The 21,096-nt window shown below is 52.1% G+C and overlaps 1 protein-coding gene across 2 annotated transcripts in view; it reads right to left on the bottom strand.

The window, feature by feature from the left end:
- The window catches only part of MEI4 (meiotic double-stranded break formation protein 4), an 88,092-nt gene extending 68,381 nt beyond the window's left edge, over positions 1 to 19,711 (bottom strand). For both annotated transcript variants that reach the window (XM_054162545.1, XM_054162544.1), the window contains exon 1: positions 19,549 to 19,711. In XM_054162545.1, the coding sequence (XP_054018520.1) occupies positions 19,549 to 19,597 (49 nt within the window). In that variant the 5' untranslated portion in view covers positions 19,598 to 19,711. The remainder of the gene's footprint in view (positions 1 to 19,548) is intronic.
- Between the last annotated feature and the right edge of the window lie 1,385 nt (positions 19,712 to 21,096).

Below are 21,096 nucleotides of genomic sequence, written 5' to 3'. Positions count from 1 at the left end.
GAGTCCTGTGTCCAGTTCTGGGCTCCTCAATTTAAGAAGGACATTGAGACTCTTGAATGTGTCCAGAGAAGGGCAATGAGGCTAGGGAGGGAGCACAGCCCTGTGAGGAGAGGCTGAGGGAGCTGGGGTTGCTTAGCCTGGAGAAGAGGAGGCTCAGGGGAGACCTTTTTGCTCTCTACAACTGGAGCCAGGTGGGGGTTGGTCTCTGCTCCCAGGCCAGCGGCACCAGAACAAGAAGACACAGTCTCAAGCTGTGCCAAGGGAAGCTTAGGCTGGAGGTGAGGAGAAAGTTCTTCACTGAGAGAGTTGTTAGCCATTGGGATGTGCTGCCCAGGGAGGTGGTGGAGTCACCATCACTGGAGGTGTTCAAGAAGGGACTGGTTGTGGCACTTGGTGCTGTGGTTTAGTCATGAGGTCTGTGGAGACAGGTTGGACTTGATGATCTTTGAGGCCTCTTCCAACCTTGGTGATTCTGTGATACTGTGGTGGAGTCCCCATCCCTGGAGGTGTTCAAAAAGGGATTGGATGTGGCACTTGGAGCCATGGTTTAGTTGTCAGGAGGTGTTAGGTCTTAGGTCATAGGTTGGACTTGATCATCTCTGAGGTCTCCTCTAACCTGGCTGATTCTACAACCCTGTGAGACTTGGGGAAAGGAATTCTGTTGGTATTTGAAAAGCTTGTGTTGAACCCCAGGTAGGTGATGTCCCATGCTGGTGTATCTGCAGGAATTTCCACACAGATCTTCCAGAGGACATGCAGATCTTTCACCTCCTTCCTGTCCCTGCCACTCCCACCTCCTCTCTTGCCTTTTCTTCTTGTATGATCACCAAAAGAGAAGTTTGTAGAACACACACACACAAAAGGCAGTCAGAAGATTTGATTCAAATTCCTTCCCAGCTCCCTAAAGGGACAATTCTGCTCCAGAAACCACTTGAAACAATCTCCTAGAAAATAACACAGCAGATGAGGTTGTTAGAAATACAGGGCTGCTGGCCAGCTGTACACTAGCCAAAGCTGCACAGCAATCTGTTGCTCTCAGGAAGTGCAGCACCAAAGGCCCCCCCCAAACGTGACTGCCTTCCCCTGAAAGCATATTGGCAGCCACTGAGTTTCAGCCACAGTGTCTTTGCTCATAGCAGCAGAGGAATTGCACCAATGCTTGGGTCAAAAAAAAAACCCCACAACATCAAAGGTTTAGCACTGAAGGAGAATTTTGCCTTGATTGGGAATAGTATCAGGACAACAGCAGAAAGAAGTCACCAGTCTAACCCTGGCTGCAATGCCAAACTCACAGGCTCACAGCTCACGGGGTGTCAGGGGTTGGGAGGGACCCAAAGAGCTCACAGCATCACCAAGGTTGGAAGAGACCTCAAAGATCATCAAGTCCAACCTGGCACCACAGACCCCCACGACTAAACCAACCCCCCCCACCACAGCAGGACCATGCAATCTAGCTCAGGTCACACATCCAGACAGGCCCTGAAAGGCTCCAGAGAAGGAGACTCCACAACCTCCCTGGGCAGCCTGCTCCAGGGCTCTGGGACCCTCACAGAAAAGAAGTTCCCCCTTGTGTTCGAGGTGGAACCTCCTGTGCTGCAGCTTGTCCCATCACAGGGAGCAAGAGAGCAGAGCCTGTCCCCTCCCTCCTGACCCCCAGCCCTCAGATATTTATTAAATCCCCTCTCATTCTTCTCTTCTCCAGACTAAAGAGCCCCAGGGCTCTCAGCCTCTCCTCCCCAGGCAGTGCTCCAGCCCCCTAATCATCCTTGGAGCCCTTTCCTGGACTCTCTCCAGCAGATCCCTGCCCCTCTTAAACTGGGGAGCCCAAAACTGGACACAGTACTCAAGATGAGGTCTCACCAGGGCAGAGTAGAGGGGGAGGAGAACCTCCCTGGCTCTGCTGGACACACTCTTCTGGATGCACCCCAGGATCCCATTGGCCTTCTTGGCCCCCAGGGCACATTGCTGTCCCATGCAGACCTTGCTGCCCACCAGCACTCCCAGCTCCTTCTCCTTGGGGCTGCTCTCCAGCAGATCACCTCCCAGCTGTGCTGCTGCAGTTTATTCTTCCTCCCCAGCTGCAGGACTCTGCACTTGTCCTTGTTGAACCTCATTAGGTTCCTCTCTGCCCAGCTCTCAGTCTGTCCAAGTCTCTCTGGATGGCTGCACAGCCTCCAGGTGTCTCAGCCAAGCCTCCCAGCTTGATGTCCTCAGCAAACTTACTGAGCAGACTCTCTGTTCCCTCATCAAGTAACATCTGACAGGAACTGGAAGGATCAAAAGCTATGCACCAAAAGACATCTGTTACCCAAGTCACTCAGTGAGAATAACTACTTACTAACAGAGCTTTCTGTGTGTGTTTCCTCAGTGTCAGGGCAACCAGGAACCCCCTGTCAGCCCTGCTAGAAGCAGACAGCAGCACCCTAACATGAGAGACCACCCAGGGTTAAGTTTCCTATGCAACCCCCTCAACCCACAGTCTCATACTGGAAGCCCATCTGGAGGACAGGACCAGCTAAAATCACTGTCAAATAGGACTGGGTCTCCAGATTAGGATGTGGTGTTTGGGAAAATGGTTTAGGGGTGAAACTTGCAGAGTTCTGGGTTGGACTTGGTGATCCTGAGGGATCAGCAACCTGAATGTTGCTGTGGGGCTGTGATTTCCAACACAAGCAAGAGACACCCCCCACACACACACCTCTTGCCAGCCTTCTCACTCTCATGCAGGGTGAGGGCCTAGCTGTGGAGGCTGCTGAGTAATAGGAATACAGAATTAAACAGGTTGGAAAAGACCTCTGTGATCATCCAGTCCAACCTATCACCCAACATTATCTGATCAACCAAACCATGGCACCAAGTGCCTCAGCCAGGCTCTTCCTAAACGCCTCCAGGGATGGTGACTCCACCACCTCCCTGGGCAGCACATCCCAAGGGCCAATCTCTCTTGCTGGGGAGAAATTCTTCCTCACCTCCAGCCTAAACTTCCCTTGGCACAGCTTGAGTCTGTGTCCTCTTGTTCTGGTGCTGGTTGCCTGGGAGAAGAGACCAACCCCCACCTGGCTGCAACCTCCCTTCAGGGAGTTGGAGAGAGCAAGAAGGTCTCCCCTGAGCCTCCTCTTCTCCAGGCTAAGCAACCCCAGCTCCCTCAGCCTCTCCTCACAGGGCTGTGCTCCAGACCCCTCCCCAGCTTTGTTTTCCCTTCTCTGGACACGTTGGAGCAACTCAAAATCTTGAGTTTCACCATTCAGCTCCTGAAATTATTACACTGTAAGCCATGAGCTGCCCTGTACAGCTCTGAGTTAGACAACCAAGGAGAACTAAAAAGTGGTGTGAAATCCTTTGAGGACCTCAGCTATAAACAGAGGGCAGGGTAATAAAGAGCCAGGCTAAAGCTGATTAATAAACCCTACCCTACTCCCCCAACCTTCCAGTCCCACTCTTTTGCAGCTGCATTAATGCAGCAGCTCATAATGTGCCATTAATTACAGCAAGATACCTTTGTATTGTAAGTCTCACCTTGTTTTTCACAGTCTGCAGCATGGGAAATGATTCTCACTAATAAAGAAGGAAAACCAAACCACTGGTTTCAGATGTTCACTTTTCCTGGGTGGTGAGAGCCTGGCACAGGTTGCCCAGGGAGGTGGTGGCAGCCTCATGCCTGGAGGTGTTTGCAGCCAGGCTGGCTGTGGCTGTGAGCAACCTGCTGTAGTGTGAGGTGTCCCTGCCCATGGCAGGGGGGTTGGGACTGGCTGAGCCTTGAGGTCCCTTTCAACCCTGACAATTCTATGATTCTATGTGTCTCAGTCAGAAACTTCACACCTGTATTTAACTCTGTCCAGGGTTAGGGTTCTGAAGGACTTCAAGGATCATTCAGTTCCAACCCCCCTGCCATGGCCAGGGACACCTCACACTGCAGCAGGTTGCTCACAGCCACCTCCAGCCTGGCTGCAAACACCTCCAGGCAGGAGGCTTCCACCACCTCCCTGGGCAACCTGTGCCAGGCTCTCACCACCCTCATGGGGAACAACTTCTTCCTCACAGCCAATCTCAATCTACCCATTTCTGGTTTTGCTCTATTCCCCCCAGCCCTATCCCTCCCTGACACCCTCAAGAGTCCCTCCCCAGCTTTCTTGTAGCCCCCTGCAGATACTGCAAGGCCACAATTAAGTCTCTTTAGAGCCTTCCCCTCTCCAGACTGAACAGCCCCAACTCCTTCATCCTGTCCTCACAGCAGAGCAGCTCCAGCCCTCTGCTCATCCTCATGGCCTTTCTCTGGACACCTTCCAACACCTCCAGATCCTTCCTGTAATAGAGGCTCCAGAACTGGACACAGAGCTCCAGCTGTGGTCTCAGCAGAGTGAAGCAGAGGAGGAGAACCACCTGCCTGGCCCTGCTGGCCACACTTCTCTTGCTGTAGCCCTGACACCCTCAGAAGTCCCTCCCCAGCTTTCTTGTAGCCCCCTTCAGATCCTGGAAGGCCACAATGAGGTCTCCTCAGAGCCTTCTCTTCTCCAGACTGAACAGCCCCAACTCCCTCAGTCTGTCCTCACGGGAGAGGTGCTTCAGGCCTCTGATTATACTTTCTGGCTCTTCTCTGGACACACTCCAGAAGAAGCTTCTTCAAATGTCAGAGGCAAAATGTTATTCCTTAGAGCAGAACACTTATTTGTTATTCAGATCATTAGAACTGAAGATTGAACATGTTAAAAATTAATAGAGTAAGGTAAGAAAATAGATTGGAGCTCATTTAACTTCAGGGCCATCAAGGTTTCTTCATATTTTTATTAGCTGGGACATAAAGAATTGTTCAGGATAGCATAAAATTGTCATTCTCCACTACTGTGCAGCTAAAAAAATACAGGCAGTGCTGAGTAACAACAAATATCCCCCCAAAAAAAGGTTTTCCTTCTAAATTTATCTGTCTGGTCTGCCCTTAATAATAGGAAGAAAATGTTTTGCTGCCTTGATTTCTGCTTTAACTAGTCCAAGCAATTGCAGAGTGCAGTGCTGCAGGCTGGGGTCAGAGTGGCTGGAGAGCAGCCAGGCAGAGAGGGACCTGGGGGGTGCTGGTTGATAGTAGGCTGAACATGAGCCAGCAGTGTGCCCAGGCAGCCAAGAAGGCCAATGGCATCCTGGCCTGCATCAGGAAGAGTGTGGCCAGCAGGAGCAGGGAGGTCATTCTGCCCTGTGCTCAGCACTGGTTAGGCCACACCTTGAGTCTTGTGTCCAATTCTAGGCCCCTCAGTTTAAGAAGGACATTGAGACAGTTGAAGGTGTCCTGAGAAGGGCCACAAAGCTGGGGAGGGGTTTGGAGCACAGCCCTGTGAGGAGAGGCTGAGGGAGCTGGGGTTGCTTAGCCTGCAGAAGAGGAGGCTCAGGGGAGACCTTCTTGCTCTCTCCAACTCCCTGAAGGGAGGTTGCAGCCAGGTGGGGGTTGGTCTCTTCTCCCAGGCACCCAGCACCAGAACAAGAGGCCACAGTCTCAAGCTGTGCCAGTGGAGGTTCAGGATGGATGTTAGGAAGAAGTTCTTCATAGAAAGAGAGATTGGAATGTGCTGCCCAGGGAGGTGGTGGAGTCACCATCCCTGGAGGTGTTTAGGAAGAGCCTGGCTGAGGCTCTTGGTGCCATGGTTTAGTTGATGAGATGGTGTTGGGTGAGAGGATGGACTGGATGATCTCTGAGGTCTCTTCCAACCTGGTTAATTCTATTCTATTCCATTCCATTCCATTCTATTCCATTCCATTCTACACTAAAGGTGAAAAACAATCACCCACACCTTTGTAACCTCCTTCTGCATTTTCCCATGGCAGCTGAGGTACTGCCCCAGTAAAAGGGACCACAAAATGGGTCACAACATGCTGTGAAGGCTCCAGGGGAGCTGGGCTGGGCTGCAGACACTCAGGGCCCTGGAACATTAAGCAACAATAAAATAAAGTTGATTTAGCTGCTGTGACTAACACAATCCTCCCTTTGGTGTAATTAATAAGTAATGATAATGGGACAGCTGCATAATCAAAATGAACTAAAGTGTGTCTGGTGTTGCAATTAAGCAGCCTTTATTGTAAGGATGTGTGTTAAAGCAAGGCTGCTCCATGGGGTTGTTTTTAAACAACTTACACCACCCAGAGATCTGTAATGTAGACAAGACTGAGAGGGGGAAAAAAAACCTTGGGTTTACTACCACAAGCCTCAACAAATACCTCCAGCATCGTTTCTTTAAAGGGACTCAAGATGGTAGAATGCTACTGAAAAGAGTAACTATTCATAGATGGATATTCAGCCATCCAACCAGAGCTGCACAGGCTGAGAGCTGGCTGCAGGCAAACTTCATGCAGTTCAAGAAGGACAAGTGCAGGGTCCTGCATCTGGGGAGGGAAAACAGCAGGCACCAGGACAGGTTAGGAGCTGCCCTGCTGGAGAGCAGCTCCATGGAGAAAGACCTTGGAGTGCTGGTGGGCAGCAAGTTCTGCATGGCACAGCAAGGTGCCCTGGGGGCACATTCCCTTTGCTGTTCTCACTTGGACTTGATGGGCTTAAAGGTTTGGGGTTTTTTTCCTAATCAAAATGATTCTGTGACAGATGCCATCGAGGGATGCCATCCAGAGGGACTTTGACAGGCTGCAGAGCTGGGCTCAGGAATAGAATAGAATAGAATAGAATAGAATAGAATAGAATAGAATAGAATAGAATAGAATAGAATAGAATAGATCAGGTTGGAAAAGTCCTTTGAGATCATCAGGTCCAACTTATCACCCAACACCATCTAATCAACTAAACCATGGCACCAAGTGCCTCATCCAGGCTCCTCTTAAACACCTCCAGGGATGGTGACTCCACCACCTCCCTGGGCAGCACATCCCAATGGCCAGTCTCTCTTGCTGGGAAGAATTTCTTCCTAACATCCAGCCTAAACCTCCCCTGGCACAGCTTGAGACTGTGTCCTCTTGTTCTGAACATGACAACCTCATGAGGTTCAACAAAACCAAGGGCAAGGTCCTGCATCTGGGTCAGGGCAATCCCAGCACTGATATAGGCTGGGCAGGGACTGGCTTGAGAGCAGCCCTGAAGAAAAAGACCTGGGGGTGCTGGGGGAGGAGAAGCTCAACAGGAGCCAGCAGTGAGCACTTGCAGCCCAGAGAGCCAACCAGAGCCTGGGCTGCAGCAAGAGAAGTGTGGCCAGCAGGGCCAGGGAGGGGATTCTGCCCCTCTGCTCCACTCTGCTGAGACCACAGCTGGAGCTCTGTGTCCAGTTCTGGAGCCTCTAGTGCAGGAAGGATCTGGAGGTGCTGGAAGGTGTCCAGAGAACGGCCACGAGGATGAGCAGGTCCCGCTGGCCTGACCTGGTGCCACGACGGTGCCATCTCCACAGGCCGCTGCCTCCCGCACAGCCTCCCCGGCCGCGGGGAGACCAAGACACCTCCCCCCGCTCCCCCGGGATGTCCTGACGGCGCCGGGCCCCAACCCACCTGCAGCCGCAGCCCCGCCGCCGGGGCCGCAGCTCGGCTCCATGGCGAGGGCCAGCTCCCGGCGGCCGCCTTCCAAGCGCCCCGAGCGGCTACGCTCACTACGGACCCTGGGTTCCGCTCTGCGCTGCCCCCCGGGGGCTCCAATCACCGCCGGACCCTGGGTTCCGCTCTGCGCTGCCCCCCGGGGGCTCCAATCACCGCCGGACCCTGGGCTCCGCTCTGCGCTGCCCCCCGGGGGCTCCAATCACCGCCGGACCCTGGGTTCCGCTCTGCGCTGCCCCCCGGGGGCTCCAATGACCGCCGGACCCTGGGCTCCGCTCTGCGCTGCCCCCCGGGGGCTCCAATCACCGCCGGACCCTGGGCTCCGCTCTGCGCTGCCCCCCGGGGGCTCCAATCACCGCCGGACCCTGGGCTCCGCTCTACGTCGCCCCCTGGGGGTTCCGCTCTGCGCTGCCCCCTGGGCTCCGCCCTGTGCTGCCCCCTGGGGGTTCCGCTCTGCGCTGCCCCCCGGGGGCTCCAATCACCGCCGGACCCTGGGCTCCGCTCTACACCGCCCCCTGGGGGTTCCGCTCTGCGCTGCCCCCTGGGCTCCGCCCTGTGCTGTCCCCTGGCAGTTCCGCTCTGCGCTGCCCCCCGGGGGCTCCAATCACCGCCACTCCCTGGGCTCTCCTCTGCGCTGCCCCCTGGGCTCCGCTCTGCGCTGCCCCCCGCGGGCTCCAATCACCGCCACTCCCTGGGCTCTCCTCTGCGCTGCCCCCTGGGCTCCGCTCTGCGCTGCCCCCCGCGGGCTCCAATCACCGCCACTCCCTGGGCTCTCCTCTGCGCTGCCCCCTGGGCTCCGCTCTGCGCTGCCCCCCGGGGTTCACTCTACACCGCCCCCTGGGGGGTCCGCTCTGCGCTGCCCCCTGGGATCCTCTCACGGCCGTGCCCTGAGGGTTCTGCTCTGGGCTGCCCCCTGGGCACCGCTCACCGCCGCCCCCGCTGGGCTCTGCCAGTCCCTCCTGTAAGCGTTGCCCAGGCCCTCGGGGCTTTTTGGGGAGCGTCTCCGTCCAGGCCCTCCTCACCCTGTTGTCCTTCGACTCAATGCAAAAAGCCACTTCATGCGCATGGAATCATGTCTCTGTTTATGCTCTGGAGGACAGGGTGCCCAGCAAAGGGCCAGCGAGGCTGGGGAGGGGTCTGGAGCACAGCCCTGTGAAGAGAGGCTGAGGGAGCTGGGGTTGCTGCAGAAGAGGAGGCTCAGGGGAGATCTTCTTGCTCTCTCCAACTCCCTGAAGGGAGGTTGTAGCCAGCTGGGGGTTGGTCTCTTCTCCCAGGCACCCAGCACCAGAACAAGAGGACACAGTCTCAGGCTGTGCCAGGGGAGGTTCAGGCTGGATGTCAGGAAGAAGTTGTTCCCCATGAGGGTGGTGAGAGCCTGGCACAGGTTGCCCAGGGAGGTGGTGGAAGCCTCATCCCTGGAGGTTTTTAAGGCTGGATGTGGCTGTGAGCAACCTGCTGCAGTGTGAGGTGTCCCTGCCCATGGCAGGGGGGTTGGAACTGGCTGACCCTCGAGGTCCCTTCCAACCCTGACAATTCTATGATTCTATTTTTATTAATTTGAAAGCCACATTTACCATCCCAACTACCAAAAAAAAACCTCAAACCCACCCAACCTGTTAACACAGTGGAACTTTCATTTTAGGCTTCAAATGATAAACCCAAATTAGACTGGATAATTTGGAGACCTGTTTTCTTTCTGACAGCACTGCTTATTTCTCAGTGAAACCCTGGGGGAGGGGAGGGGGAGAAAAAAAAGACCCCCAAGCCCCAAAATATTTATTACAGTGACACAGGAGCTGCTACACTTTGCTTGGCATTTACTGTGCCTCTTTTTGTGCACGTTAGTGATGGAGATGCTCTGCAAAGTGGACAGTCATTAAGTGTATTGGCACGTCCACCCCTTCGTATAATGCTTTCAGCTGTGACTGAAATAAGCAATTCAGAGGCTTTATTGGTTTTTACCTGCAAACCTGGGGCTTATGTAGGAGAGAGGTGAATCTCAAAAGCAGAATTAGGGAGAGGCAGCATTATTGCTGTTCTAAAAACAGACAGTGGCTCTGCTCTGTGTGAGGGTTCTGCTCGCAGCTGTAGGCTTACTGAGAGGCACCTCACAATCACAGGATCATAGAGTCATAGAATTTAGAATCATAGAACCATAGAATCATAGAGTCATAGAATTTGGAATCATAGAATCATAGAGTCATAGAATTTGGAATCATAGAATCATAGAGTCATAGAATTTAGAATCATAGAATCGTAGAATTTGGAATCATAGAATCATAGAGTCATAGAATTTAGATTCATAGAGTCATAGAATTTGGAATCATAGAATCATAGAGTCATAGAATTTAGATTCATAGAGTCATAGAATTTGGAATCATAGAATCATAGAGTCATAGAATTTAGATTCATAGAGTCATAGAATTTGGAATCATAGAATCATAGAGTCATAGAATTTAGAATCATAGAGTCATAGAATTTGGAATCATAGAATCATAGAGTCATAGAATTTAGATTCATAGAGTCATAGAATTTGGAATCATAGAATCATAGAGTCATAGAATTTAGATTCATAGAGTCATAGAATTTGGAATCATAGAATCATAGAGTCATAGAATTTAGAATCATAGAATCATAGAATTTGGAATCATAGAATCATAGAGTCATAGAATTTAGAATCATAGAATCATAGAATTTGGAATCATAGAATCATAGAGTCATAGAATTTAGATTCATAGAGTCATAGAATTTGGAATCATAGAATCATAGAGTCATAGAATTTAGATTCATAGAGTCATAGAATTTAGAATCATAGAATCATAGAACCATAGACAGCTCCAGGCTGGAAGGGATCTCCAAAGCTCACCCAGTCCGACCTCCCTGCAGTCAGCAGGGACATCCCCAGCTAGATCAGGTTGCCCAAGGCCTCATCGACTCTCACCTTGAATATCTCCAGGGATGGGGCCCCAACCACCTCCCTGGGCAACCTGTTCCAGTGTTCCACCACCCTCACAGTAAGGAACTTCTTCCTGATATCCAATCTAAATCTGCCCTTCACTAGTTTGAAGCCACTGCCCCTTGTCCTGTCCCTGCAGGGCTCTGTAAACAGACTCTCTCCACCCTTCCTGTAGCCCCCTTCAGGTCCTGGCAGGCTGCTATTAGGTCTCCCTGGAGCCTTCTCTTCTCCAGGCTGAACACCCCCAGCTCCCTCAGCCTGTCCTTGTAGCAGAGCTGCTCCAACCCCCTGATCATTTTGATGTTGCTCCTCTGGACTCTCTCCATCAGCTCCATGTCCTTCCTGTGTTGAGGGCCCCAGACCTGCACACAGTACTCCAGGTGAGGTCTCAGCAGAGCAGAGCCAAGTGGCAGAATCACCTCTCTGGCTCTGCTGGCAACACTGCCTTCGATGCAGCCCAGGATGTGATTTGCCTTCTGTGCTGCAAGCTCACCCTGCCTGCTCCTGTCCAGCTTCTCACCCACCAGCACCCCCAAGTCCTTTTCCTCAGGGCTGCTTTCTATCCCCTCCTCCCCCAGTCTGTATTGATAGTGAGGATTGTCCTGGCCCGGGTGCAGAACCCTGCACTTGCTCTTGTTGAGCTTCATGAGGTTCACTTGGGCCGGGGGGGTTGGAACTGGATCTCTGAGGTCCCTTCTAACCTAAACCATTCTATGGAACTCTGGAAGTGTTTTGTGGCTGTGGGATTATCCAGGTGCTGTGGGTATGGAATTGCCAGTGAACCAACAGTAACACAAAGCTTTGCTTTGAAAAGAGCAGTTTCAGAGAATCACAGTCGTCAGTTTGTAACTTGCAAAGGAAGCTGACTCTGTTAGTTGCAGACACATCCTTTTGATCTCTGTTTCTGAAGATGCCTTTTGATCTCAGGAGCAGTCAAAGGATATATTCCCAGCAAAAGGTCGTGCTAAACAATTAGCTGCTTTTATTAGCAATTATAGATGGAAGCAGTGAAGGTGTTCCTTCACAGCAGAGGTCAGCAATGCTCAGTTTAACCAATCTACATGCTGAATAATCACGGAGAAGTCAGTGGTCAGCCCCAAGCAAACTGCAAAAGCACAGACTTCAATCAATGGTCTCTCTGAGCTGGGTTAGGAGCTGGCTGGAGGGCTGAGCCCAGAGAGTGGTGGTGAATGGTGCCACAGCCAGCTGGCGGCCAGTGGTGTCCCCCAGGGAGCAGTGTTGGGCCCCATCCTGTTCAATATCTCTAATGATGATCTGGATGAGGGCATTGAGTCCATCAGCAGTAAATTTGCAGATGACAGCAAGCTGGAGGCAGGAGTTGATCTGTTAGAGGGTAGGAGAGCTCTGCAGAGGGATCTTGCCAGGCTGGACAGATGGGCAGAGTCCAAGGGCATGAGACTGAAAACATCTAAGTGCCAGGTTCTACACATTGGCCACAGCAACCCCAGGCAGTGCTACAGGCTGGGGACAGAGTGGCTGAGAGCAGCCAGGCAGAAAGGGACCTGGGGGTAGTGGTGGACAGCAGCTGAACATGAGCCAGCAGTGTGCACAGGTGGCTAAGAAGGCCATTGGCATCCTGGCCTGCATCAGGAAGAGTGTGGCCAGCAGGAGCAGGGAAGTCATTCTGCCCTGTGCTCAGCACTGGTTAGGCCACACCTGGAGTCCTGTGTCCAGTTCTGGGCTCCTCAGGTTAGGAAAGATGTTGAGATGCTGGAAGGTGTCCAGAGAAGGGCAACAAATCTGGGGAGGGGTCTGGAGCACAGCCCTGTGAGGAGAGGCTGAGGGAGCTGGGGTTGCTTAGCCTGGAGAAGAGGAGGCTCTCTCCAACTCCCTGAAGGGAGGTTGTAGCCAGGTGGGGGTTGGTCTCCTCTCCCAGGCAACCAATGGCAGAACAAGAGGACATAGCCTCAAGCTGTGCCAGGGGAGGTTTAGGCTGGATGTGAGGAAGAAATTCTTCCCAGCAAGAGAGATTGGCCATTGGGATGTGCTGCCCAGGGAGGTGGTGGAGTCACCGTCCCTGGAGGTGTTTAGGAAGAGACTTGATAGGGTGCTTGGTGCCATGGTTTAGTTGATTAGATGGTGTTGGGTGATAGGTTGGACTCTGTGATCTCAAGGGTCTCTTCAACCTGGTTAATTCTATTCCATTCTAAAAGCAAATGGATTGCACTGCTGTGGAGCACACAGGCCCTCCTTTTCTTGTGTGCCTACAGATCAACAGCAGCTTGAGCTAACATGAAAGGAGACCTTGGCATTTGGAGAACTACCATCTGTCAGAATTCATCAGACAACTTTATATTGTAACACATCTCAGTTTGCCTGAGAGCTGGAAAGTGTCTAAAACACATTTGAAATGTGCTGCCTCAGCTGTTGTATCTTAGCTGTTGTTTCACTGATGTGGGGCAAGAGATATCCTGTCTTGAGAAGCCCATGTGAAAATCATGAGCAGGGATGACAATGTCTTCTCATTGGAGCCCAAAGAGTAGTGGCCAATGGAGTTAAATCCAGCTGGTGGTTGGTCACAAGTGGTGTTTCTCAGGGCTCAGTGTTGGGACCAGTTCTGTTTAACATCTTTATTGATGACCTGGATGAAGACACAGAGTGTGACAGCAGTAAGACTGCAGATGACACCAAGGTAGGTGTCAGTGTTGATCTTCATGAGGATAGGGAGACTCTGCAGGGGGACTTAGAGAGATTGGACTCATGGCCAACATTAAGAGGAAGAACTTCAACAAGGCCAAGTGCCAGGCCCTGCCTTTGGGCACAACAACCCCAAGCAAGGCTCCAGCCTTGGGGCAGTGTGGCTGGAAAGCTGCTGGCAGAAAGGGACCTGGGGGTGCTCAGGGATAAGCAGCTGAAGAGGAGCCAGCAGTGTGCCCAGGGGGCCAAGAAAGCCAAAGGCATCCTGGCTGGGATCAGCAATGCTGTGTCCAGCAGCAGCAGGGAGGGGATTGTCCCCTGGCATTCAGCTCTGGGGAGGCCACACCTGGAGGCTTGTGTCCAGTTTTGGGCAGCTCAATCCAAGAGAGCTGTGGAGGTGCTGGAGGCAGGGCAGAGAAGGGCAAGGAAGCTGGGAAGGGCCTGGAGAATAAATCTGATGGAGAGAGACTGAAGGAGCTGGGGATGGTTAGTTTGGAAAAGAGGAGGCTGAGGGGAGACCTCATTGCTGCCTACAACTCCCTGAAAGGAGGTTGTGGAGAGGCTGCTGGTGGTCTCTTCTCACAGGTAATTAGTGACAGAACAAGAGGGAATGGCCTCAAGCAGCCCCTGGGGAGGTTTAGAGTGGACATCAGGAAACATTTTTTGATGGCAAGAGTGGTCAGGGCTTGGAATGTGCTGCCCAGGGAGGTGGCTGAGTCCCCAAGCCTGGATGCATTTCAAGGTGGTTTGGCTGTGGTGCTTGGGGCTAGGGTTTAGGGGCAACCCTTGCAGAGTAGGGTTCTGGTTTGGACTTGGTGCTCCTGAGGGTCTTTTCCAACCTGAATGATTGTGGGATTCTGTGATTCATCCTCCTGTGTTCCATATTCAATTAAAAGCAACAATTCTGGCATCCTGATTGTTCATTACTCAGCAGCACCATGCTCCTTTCAAAATAGCTCATCACGTGTGACGACTCCGTTTTGTGTGTTGAGGACAGAAATATGACTCAGGCAAGTCTCTGCTGCTCATCTGCAATTCGAAACAAATCATCTGATTTGGGATGTTCAGGGAGCTGCTCACTGACTTCCTTGTTGCTGTTTAGTGCTGGGCTCTACACATTGGCCACAACCACCCCAGGCAGTGCTGCAGGCCGGGGACAGAGTGGCTGGAGAGCAGGCAGGCAGAAAGGGACCTGGGGGTAGTGGTGGACAGCAGCTGAACATGAGCCAGCAGTGTGCCCAGGGGGCCAAGAAGGCCAATGGCATCCTGGCCTGCATCAGCAATAGTGTGGCCAGCAGGAGCAGGGAGGTCATTCTGCCCTGTGCTCAGCACTGGTTAGGCCACACCTTGAGTCCTGTGTCCAGGTCTGGGCTCCTCAGGCTAGGAAAGATGTTGAGCTGCTGGAAGGTGTCCAGAGAAGGGCAACAAAGCTGGGGAGGGGTCTGGAGCACAGCCCTGGGAGGAGAGGCTGAGGGAGCTGGGGTTGCTGAGCCTGGAGAAGAGGAGGCTCAGGGGAGACCTTCTTGCTCTCTCCAACTCCCTGAAGGGAGGTTGTAGCCAGGTGGGGGTTGGTCTCTTCTGCCAGGCACCCAGCACCAGAACAAGAGGACACAGTCTCAAGCTGTGCCAGGGGTGGTTCAGGCTGGATGTTACGAAAAAATTCTTCATAGAAAGAGAGATTTGCCATTGGAATGTGCTGCCCAGGGAGGTGGTGGAGTCACCATCCCTGGAGGTGTTTAGGAAGAGCCTGGCTGAGGCACTTGGTGCCATGGTTTAGTTGATCAGATGGTGATAGGTGATAGGTTGGACTCGATGATCTCTGAGGTCTTTTCCAACCTGGTTGATTCTATTCCATTCTATGCAGTTGCCATCAGGGAGGAGAGATAACACTTCAGCATCTGATGCAGTGAAAGCCTTGTGCTACTAAAGCAATAGAAAAAGCCAGGCTCATCATATGAGGAGAACAGGGGAACAAACACAACTTGCTGCCATTAAGAGGCAACATCCTACCAGTTATGGCACTGTAGTTTGCTCTGAGTAGACACTTTACAGTGCTTCACTTAAATGTTAGCACTTCCATTACACTGTAGAATTAGGTGCACACACGAGGTAATGACAGCAGTTTCCACTCTCCTCTCTCTGGTGTTGACTAAAGAAAGAGGAAAAGCTTTCCCTCAACAAGGTTCACCATCTGGAGAGCGGTGCTCAGTGATTCTCACACCACCAGGTGAGAAGATAGCAACTCATCAGGATGCTGCTCAGCATTTAGGGCAGAGATGTTTCAAGATGAGTGTGACAACACAGCAGACAGTTTTCTGCATTTGCACTGCATCATTGATGATGAGAGGCAAATGCAAAGAGGGCTGGAGCAACTCTCCTGTGAGGACACACTGAGGGAGTTGGGGCGGTGCAGTCTGGAGAAGAGAAAGCTCCGAGGTGACCTCATTGTGGCCTTCCAGGATCTGAAGGGGGCTCCAGGAAAGCTGGGGAGGGACTTTTGAGGGTGTCAGGGAGTGATAGGACTGGGGGGGATGGAGCAGAATTTGAAATGGGTAGATTCAGATCTGTTCAGTTCTGGAGCCCCTATTACAAGAGGGATCTGGAGATGCTGGAAGGTGTCCAGAGAAGGGCCACAAGGATGAGCAGAGGGCTGGAGCACCTCTCCTGTGAGGACAGACTGAAGGAGTTGGGGTTGTTCAGTCTGGAGAAGAGAAGGCTCTGAGGTGACCTCATTGTGGCCTTCCAGTATCTGAAGGGGGCCACAAGAAGGTTGGGGAGGGACTGCTCAGGATCTCAGGCAGTGATAGGACTAGGGGGAATGGAATGAAGCTGGAGGTGGGGAGATTCAGGCTGGAGGTGAGGAGGAAGTTCTTCCCCAGGAGAGTGGTGAAGCCCTGGAATGGGTTGTCCAGGGAGGTGGTTGGGGCACTGTCCCTGGAGGTGTTTAAGAGCAGGCTGGACAAGGCTCTGGCCAGGCTGATGTAGTGTGGGGTGTCCCTTCCCATGGCAGGGAGGTTGGAAGTGGATGCTCCTTGAGGTCCCTTCTAACCCTGACAATTCTGTCATTCTAAGTACCACCACACTGCCAGCCACAACTGTACCCCAGCAAGGCAAGGTCTGCAGTGATGGCACTCTGGCCAGCCTGATCTAGTGTGAGGTGTCCCTGCCCATGGCAGGGGGGTTGGAACTAGATGATCCTTGTGGTCCCTTCCAACCTTGACTGATACTATGATACTATTAAGCTGCTGAGCCTGCAGTGTAGGGGGGTTGGAACTGGATTCTCCTTGAGGTCCCTTCCAACCCTAACAATTCTGTGATTCTATGATCAGAGCCTAACAAGTCACTGTTGAGCTTTCTTCACACACACACACACACACACACACACACAGAGACATCTGGGAAGATATCAAAATGAAAGCAAGGCCATATAAAGGGGTTGTCATTTAATATAGTACTCTCTAATTCCACAAGGTTTTATTAATGAAGTTTATTTAGGAAGAGGTAATGGTTGTCAAATAGTTACCCTAGGGAGAGGTAATTGCTATCAAATAGTTACCCTAGGATATACAAAATTCAGGCTGCACTTCTACACACAGGGCTGGAATCCACTGAGCTCTGAGCAGTGCTCCCTAACTACCTCATCACATAGAAAAGTGAGTGTGTAAAAATATCCACATCATTCTGATTGAATCTGGAGACACTTTGATTGGCACTGCTCTGTGCAAGCCTTAGGTGACAGCTGAATCCTTGGCTACAACATCCATTTCTCTTTCTATTAACTTGAATTGCTCTGGCATAAGGTTTTGATGAAATGAGTTTCACCTCTTGGAATATACTCAGTCACACTTCATACATGAAAATTGCCAGCTGCTAAACCACTTAAGACACAGTGGTTGTGCTAATGCTGCTGGCATCTTAAAGAACTGGCTTGATGGCCACACCTCAAGAGTGGCTGTCCGTGGGTCCATGGGCAAGTGGAGCCCAGTGCCAGGTGGAGTCCCTCAGGGATCAGCACTGGGACCAGTCCTGTTCAACATCTTTGCTGGCATTGAGTGCACCCTCAGCAGGTTCACCAATGACACCAAGCTGTGTGGTGAGGCTGACAGGCTGGAGGGAAGGGATCCACCCAGAGGGACCTTGACAGGCTGCAGAGCTGGTCCCATGACAACCTCATGAGGTTCAACAAGACCAAGTGCAAGGTCCTGCAGCTGTGTAATGGCAATCCTAAGCACTGATATAGGCTGGGCAGGGACTGGCTTGAGAGCAGCCCTGAAGAAAAGGACCTGGGGGTGCTGGGGGATGAGAAGCTCAACAGGAGCCAGCAGTGAGCACTTGCAGCCCAGAGAGCCAAGCAGGGCCTGGGCTGCAGTAAGAGAAGTGTGGCCAGCAGGGCCAGGGAGGGGATTCTGCCCCTCTGCTCCACTCTGCTGAGACCACAGCTGGAGCATTTATTACAGGAAGGCTCTGGAGGTGCTGGAAGGTGTCCAGAGAAGGGCCACAAGGATGAGCAGAGGGCTGGAGCTGCTCTGCTCTGAGGACAGACTGAGAGAGTTAGGGCTGTTCACTCTGGAGAAGAGAAGGCTCTGAGGAGACCTAATTGTGGCCTTCCAGGATCTGAAGGGGGCTCCAAAAAAGTTGGGGAGGGACTTTTGAGGCTGTCAGGGAGTGATAGGACTGGGGGGGATGGAGCAAAACTAGAAATGGGTAGATTGAGATTCGATGTTGGGAAGAAGTTGTTCCCCATGAGGGTGGTGAGAGCCTGGCACAGGCTGCCCAGGGAGGTGGTGGAAGCCTCCTGCCTGGAGGTGTTTGCAGCCAGGCTGGAGGTGGCTGTGAGCAACCTGCTGTAGTGTGAGGTGTCCCTGCCCATGGCAGGGGGGTTGGAACTGGCTGATCCTTGAGGTCTCTTCCCACCCTGATAGTTCTGTGATTCTAAATTAGGAGCTCCATACTGAGCAGGCCCCAAGGTGCTTATCCTCCTTCAATCCACAAAGGACAACATAGACATTTCCTTCTTTTGTGGAGACTTAACGTTGTTCACACACACTCCCTTGCACAAAGGCTTACACACAGCTAGTGATTAACAGACCTCTTCTTATACACTAAGCAGTCTAATCAACTAAACCATGGCACCAAGGGCCTCATCCATTCTCTTCCTAAACACCTCCAGGGATGGTGACCCCACCACCTCCCTGGGCAGCACATCCCAATGGTCAATCTCTCTTGCTGGGAAGAACTTTCTCCTAATGTCCAGCCTGAACCTCCCCTGGCACAGCTTGAGACTGTGTCCTCTTGTTATCACAGTATCATAGTATCACAGTAACTAAGGTTGGAAGAGACCCCAAGGATCATCAAGTCCAACCTGTTCCAACAGACCTCACAACTAGACCATGGCACCAAGTGCCACGTCCAATCTCCCCTTGAACACCTCCAGGGACGGCAACTCCACCACCTCCCTGGGCAGCACATCCCAATGACGAACGACTCGCTCTGTGAAGAACTTTTTCCTCACCTCGAGTCTAAACCTCCCCTGGCACAGCTTGAGACTGTGTCCCCTTGTTCTGGTGCTGGTTGCCTGGGAGAAGAGACCAACCCCCTCCTGTCTACAACCACCTTTCAGGTAGTTGTAGAGGGCAATGAGGTCACCTCTGATCCTTCTCTTCTCCAGGCTAAGCAACCCCAGCTCCCTCAGCCTCTCCTCATAGGGCTGTGCTCAAGGCCTCTCCCCAGCCTTGTTGCCCTTCTCTGGACACGTTCAAGTGTCTCAATGTCCTTCCTGTTCTGGTGCTGGGTGCCTGGGAGAAGAGACCAACACCCACCTGGCTACAACCTCCCTTCAGGGAGTTGGAGAGAGCAAGAAGGTCTCCCCTGAGCCTCCTTTTCTGCAGGCTAAGCAACCCCAGCTCCCTCAGCCTCTCCTCACAGGGCTGTGCTCCAGACCTCTTCCCAGCCTCATTGTCCTTCTCTGGACACCTTCCAGCAATTCAACATCTTTCTTGAATTCAGGAACTGGACACAGGACTCAAGCTGTGGCCTAACCAGTGCTGAGCACAGGGCAGAATGACCTCCCTGCTCCTGCTGGCCACACTATTCCTGATACAGGATGGATGGATGGATGGATGAATGGATGGATAGATGGATACATAGCTGGGTAGATGGATAGAAAGATAGATGGGTGGATAGATAGATGGGCAGACAGATAGCTGTGGTAAAGAGGCAGAGAAAGCCCTTTTTGGTTATCCAATTACTCTGTTTCAACTCCAGCAACTGGCTTCCAAAGATAAAAGACTTTGTCTCCTCCACACTCCACTTTCTTTCCCTCAGAAAAAATCCCATCACATGTCCTGGTTCAGTGGTTCCTGAGCTTTACAGCCAAAGAGTTGAACATATTTTAGCAGATCAAGGGAGCTGCAATCAATATTTACCTGCTTTGAAACTCTTCTCCTGTGCTTCCTGGGGGCTACTGGAGCCCATCAGCAAAGGGCAGTGGACCTAACCCAAATCCTTTCTTGTGGCAGCTGGGCTGCTGCTGCACAGAAGAGGAGGAGCATCTGCTTGCAGCATCAGAGGGGCACATTCCCCATGATTCCCATGCCTGAAATAAAATGGTGGTGATACATCAATGTGAGCAGCACCAGGGACAAATGAAGATGTCATTTAGAACTTACATGGCCTTGCATAGAGAATAAACCTGATGAAGAGTGAAAGAAAGCTCTGGGGATGGTCAGTTTGAAACAGAGGAGGCTGAGGGGAGACCTCATTGCTGTCTACAGCTACCTGAAAGGAGGTTGTGGAGAGGCTGCTGCTGGTCTCTTCTCACAGTCAATTACTGAAAGAACAAGAGGGAATGGCCTCAAGCTGCCACTGGGTAGGTTTAGACTGGACATTAGGAAACATTTTTTTCCCAGCAAGGGTGGTCAGGGATTGGAATGTGCTGCCCAGGGAGGTGGCTGAGTCCCCAAGCCTGGCTGTGTTTCCAGGTGATTTGGCTGTGGTGTTTGAGGCTCTGGTTTAGGGGTGACCCTTGCAGAGTAGGGTTCTGGGTTGGACTTGGTGCTCCTGAGAGTCTTTTCCAACCTGAATGTTTCTGGGATTCTGTGATGCAAGTGACACAATTTCAAACTCAAACAAAAGCCACACAAGTTATGTCATGAGACAGCTGTCCAGAAATCTCAGGGTCCACATGTGAGCCTCAGGCCACACATTAGAACCACAAAGGCTGGGCTGTGCATATTTTGAGGAGAGAACATTAGATATGCTCATAAGACTCCACAAATTCCTATTCCATAGGAGGAATTAAGAGGCAGTCACACATCTGCCAAGATGTGCTTGCAGCCCAGAATGCAAATCATCTCCTGGGCTGCATCAAAAGCAGTGTTGCCAGCAGAGCCAGAGAGGTGATTCTGCCACTTGGCTCTGGAGAGGCCTCACCTGGGGTACTGTGTGCAGGTCTTGAACCCTCAATATAGAAAGGACATGGAGCTGATGGGGAGGGTCCAGAGGAGGGCCATGAAAATGCTCAGGGGGTTGGAGCAGCTCTGCTATGAGGACAGGCTGAGGGAGCTGGGGGTGTTCAGCCTGGAGAAGAGGAGGCTGCACAGAGGTTTTGAAGTCCTGTCAAAGAAACCTATGTAGCCACTAGAGTTTCTTCCTACGCTAACAATCTCACTCTTCCTCAGAGGTAATTAATTCCACTTTTTTTTCTCAGGGCAAAAAACTTGTTCTCCCAATCACAGAACGGTCTGGGTTGGAAGGGACCTCCAAAGCTCATCCAGCCCAACCCCCTTCTGCACTCAGCAGGGCCATCCCCAACTAGATCAGGTTGCCCAGAGCCCTGTCCAGCCTCACCTTCAATATCTCCAGGGAAGGGGCCTCAACCACCTCCCTGGGCAACCTGTTCCAGTGTTCCACCACCCTCATGGTAAAGAACTTGTTCCTAACACCCAATCTAAGTTTTCTCACCAGAGCAGAGC

Source organism: Dryobates pubescens, chromosome 6, assembly GCF_014839835.1.
Source record: "Dryobates pubescens isolate bDryPub1 chromosome 6, bDryPub1.pri, whole genome shotgun sequence".
In the NCBI taxonomy this organism is placed as follows: domain Eukaryota; kingdom Metazoa; phylum Chordata; class Aves; order Piciformes; family Picidae; genus Dryobates; species Dryobates pubescens.
The sequence above is the reverse complement of the archived record's forward strand: the minus strand, read 5'-3'. Positions and strand labels throughout refer to the sequence as shown.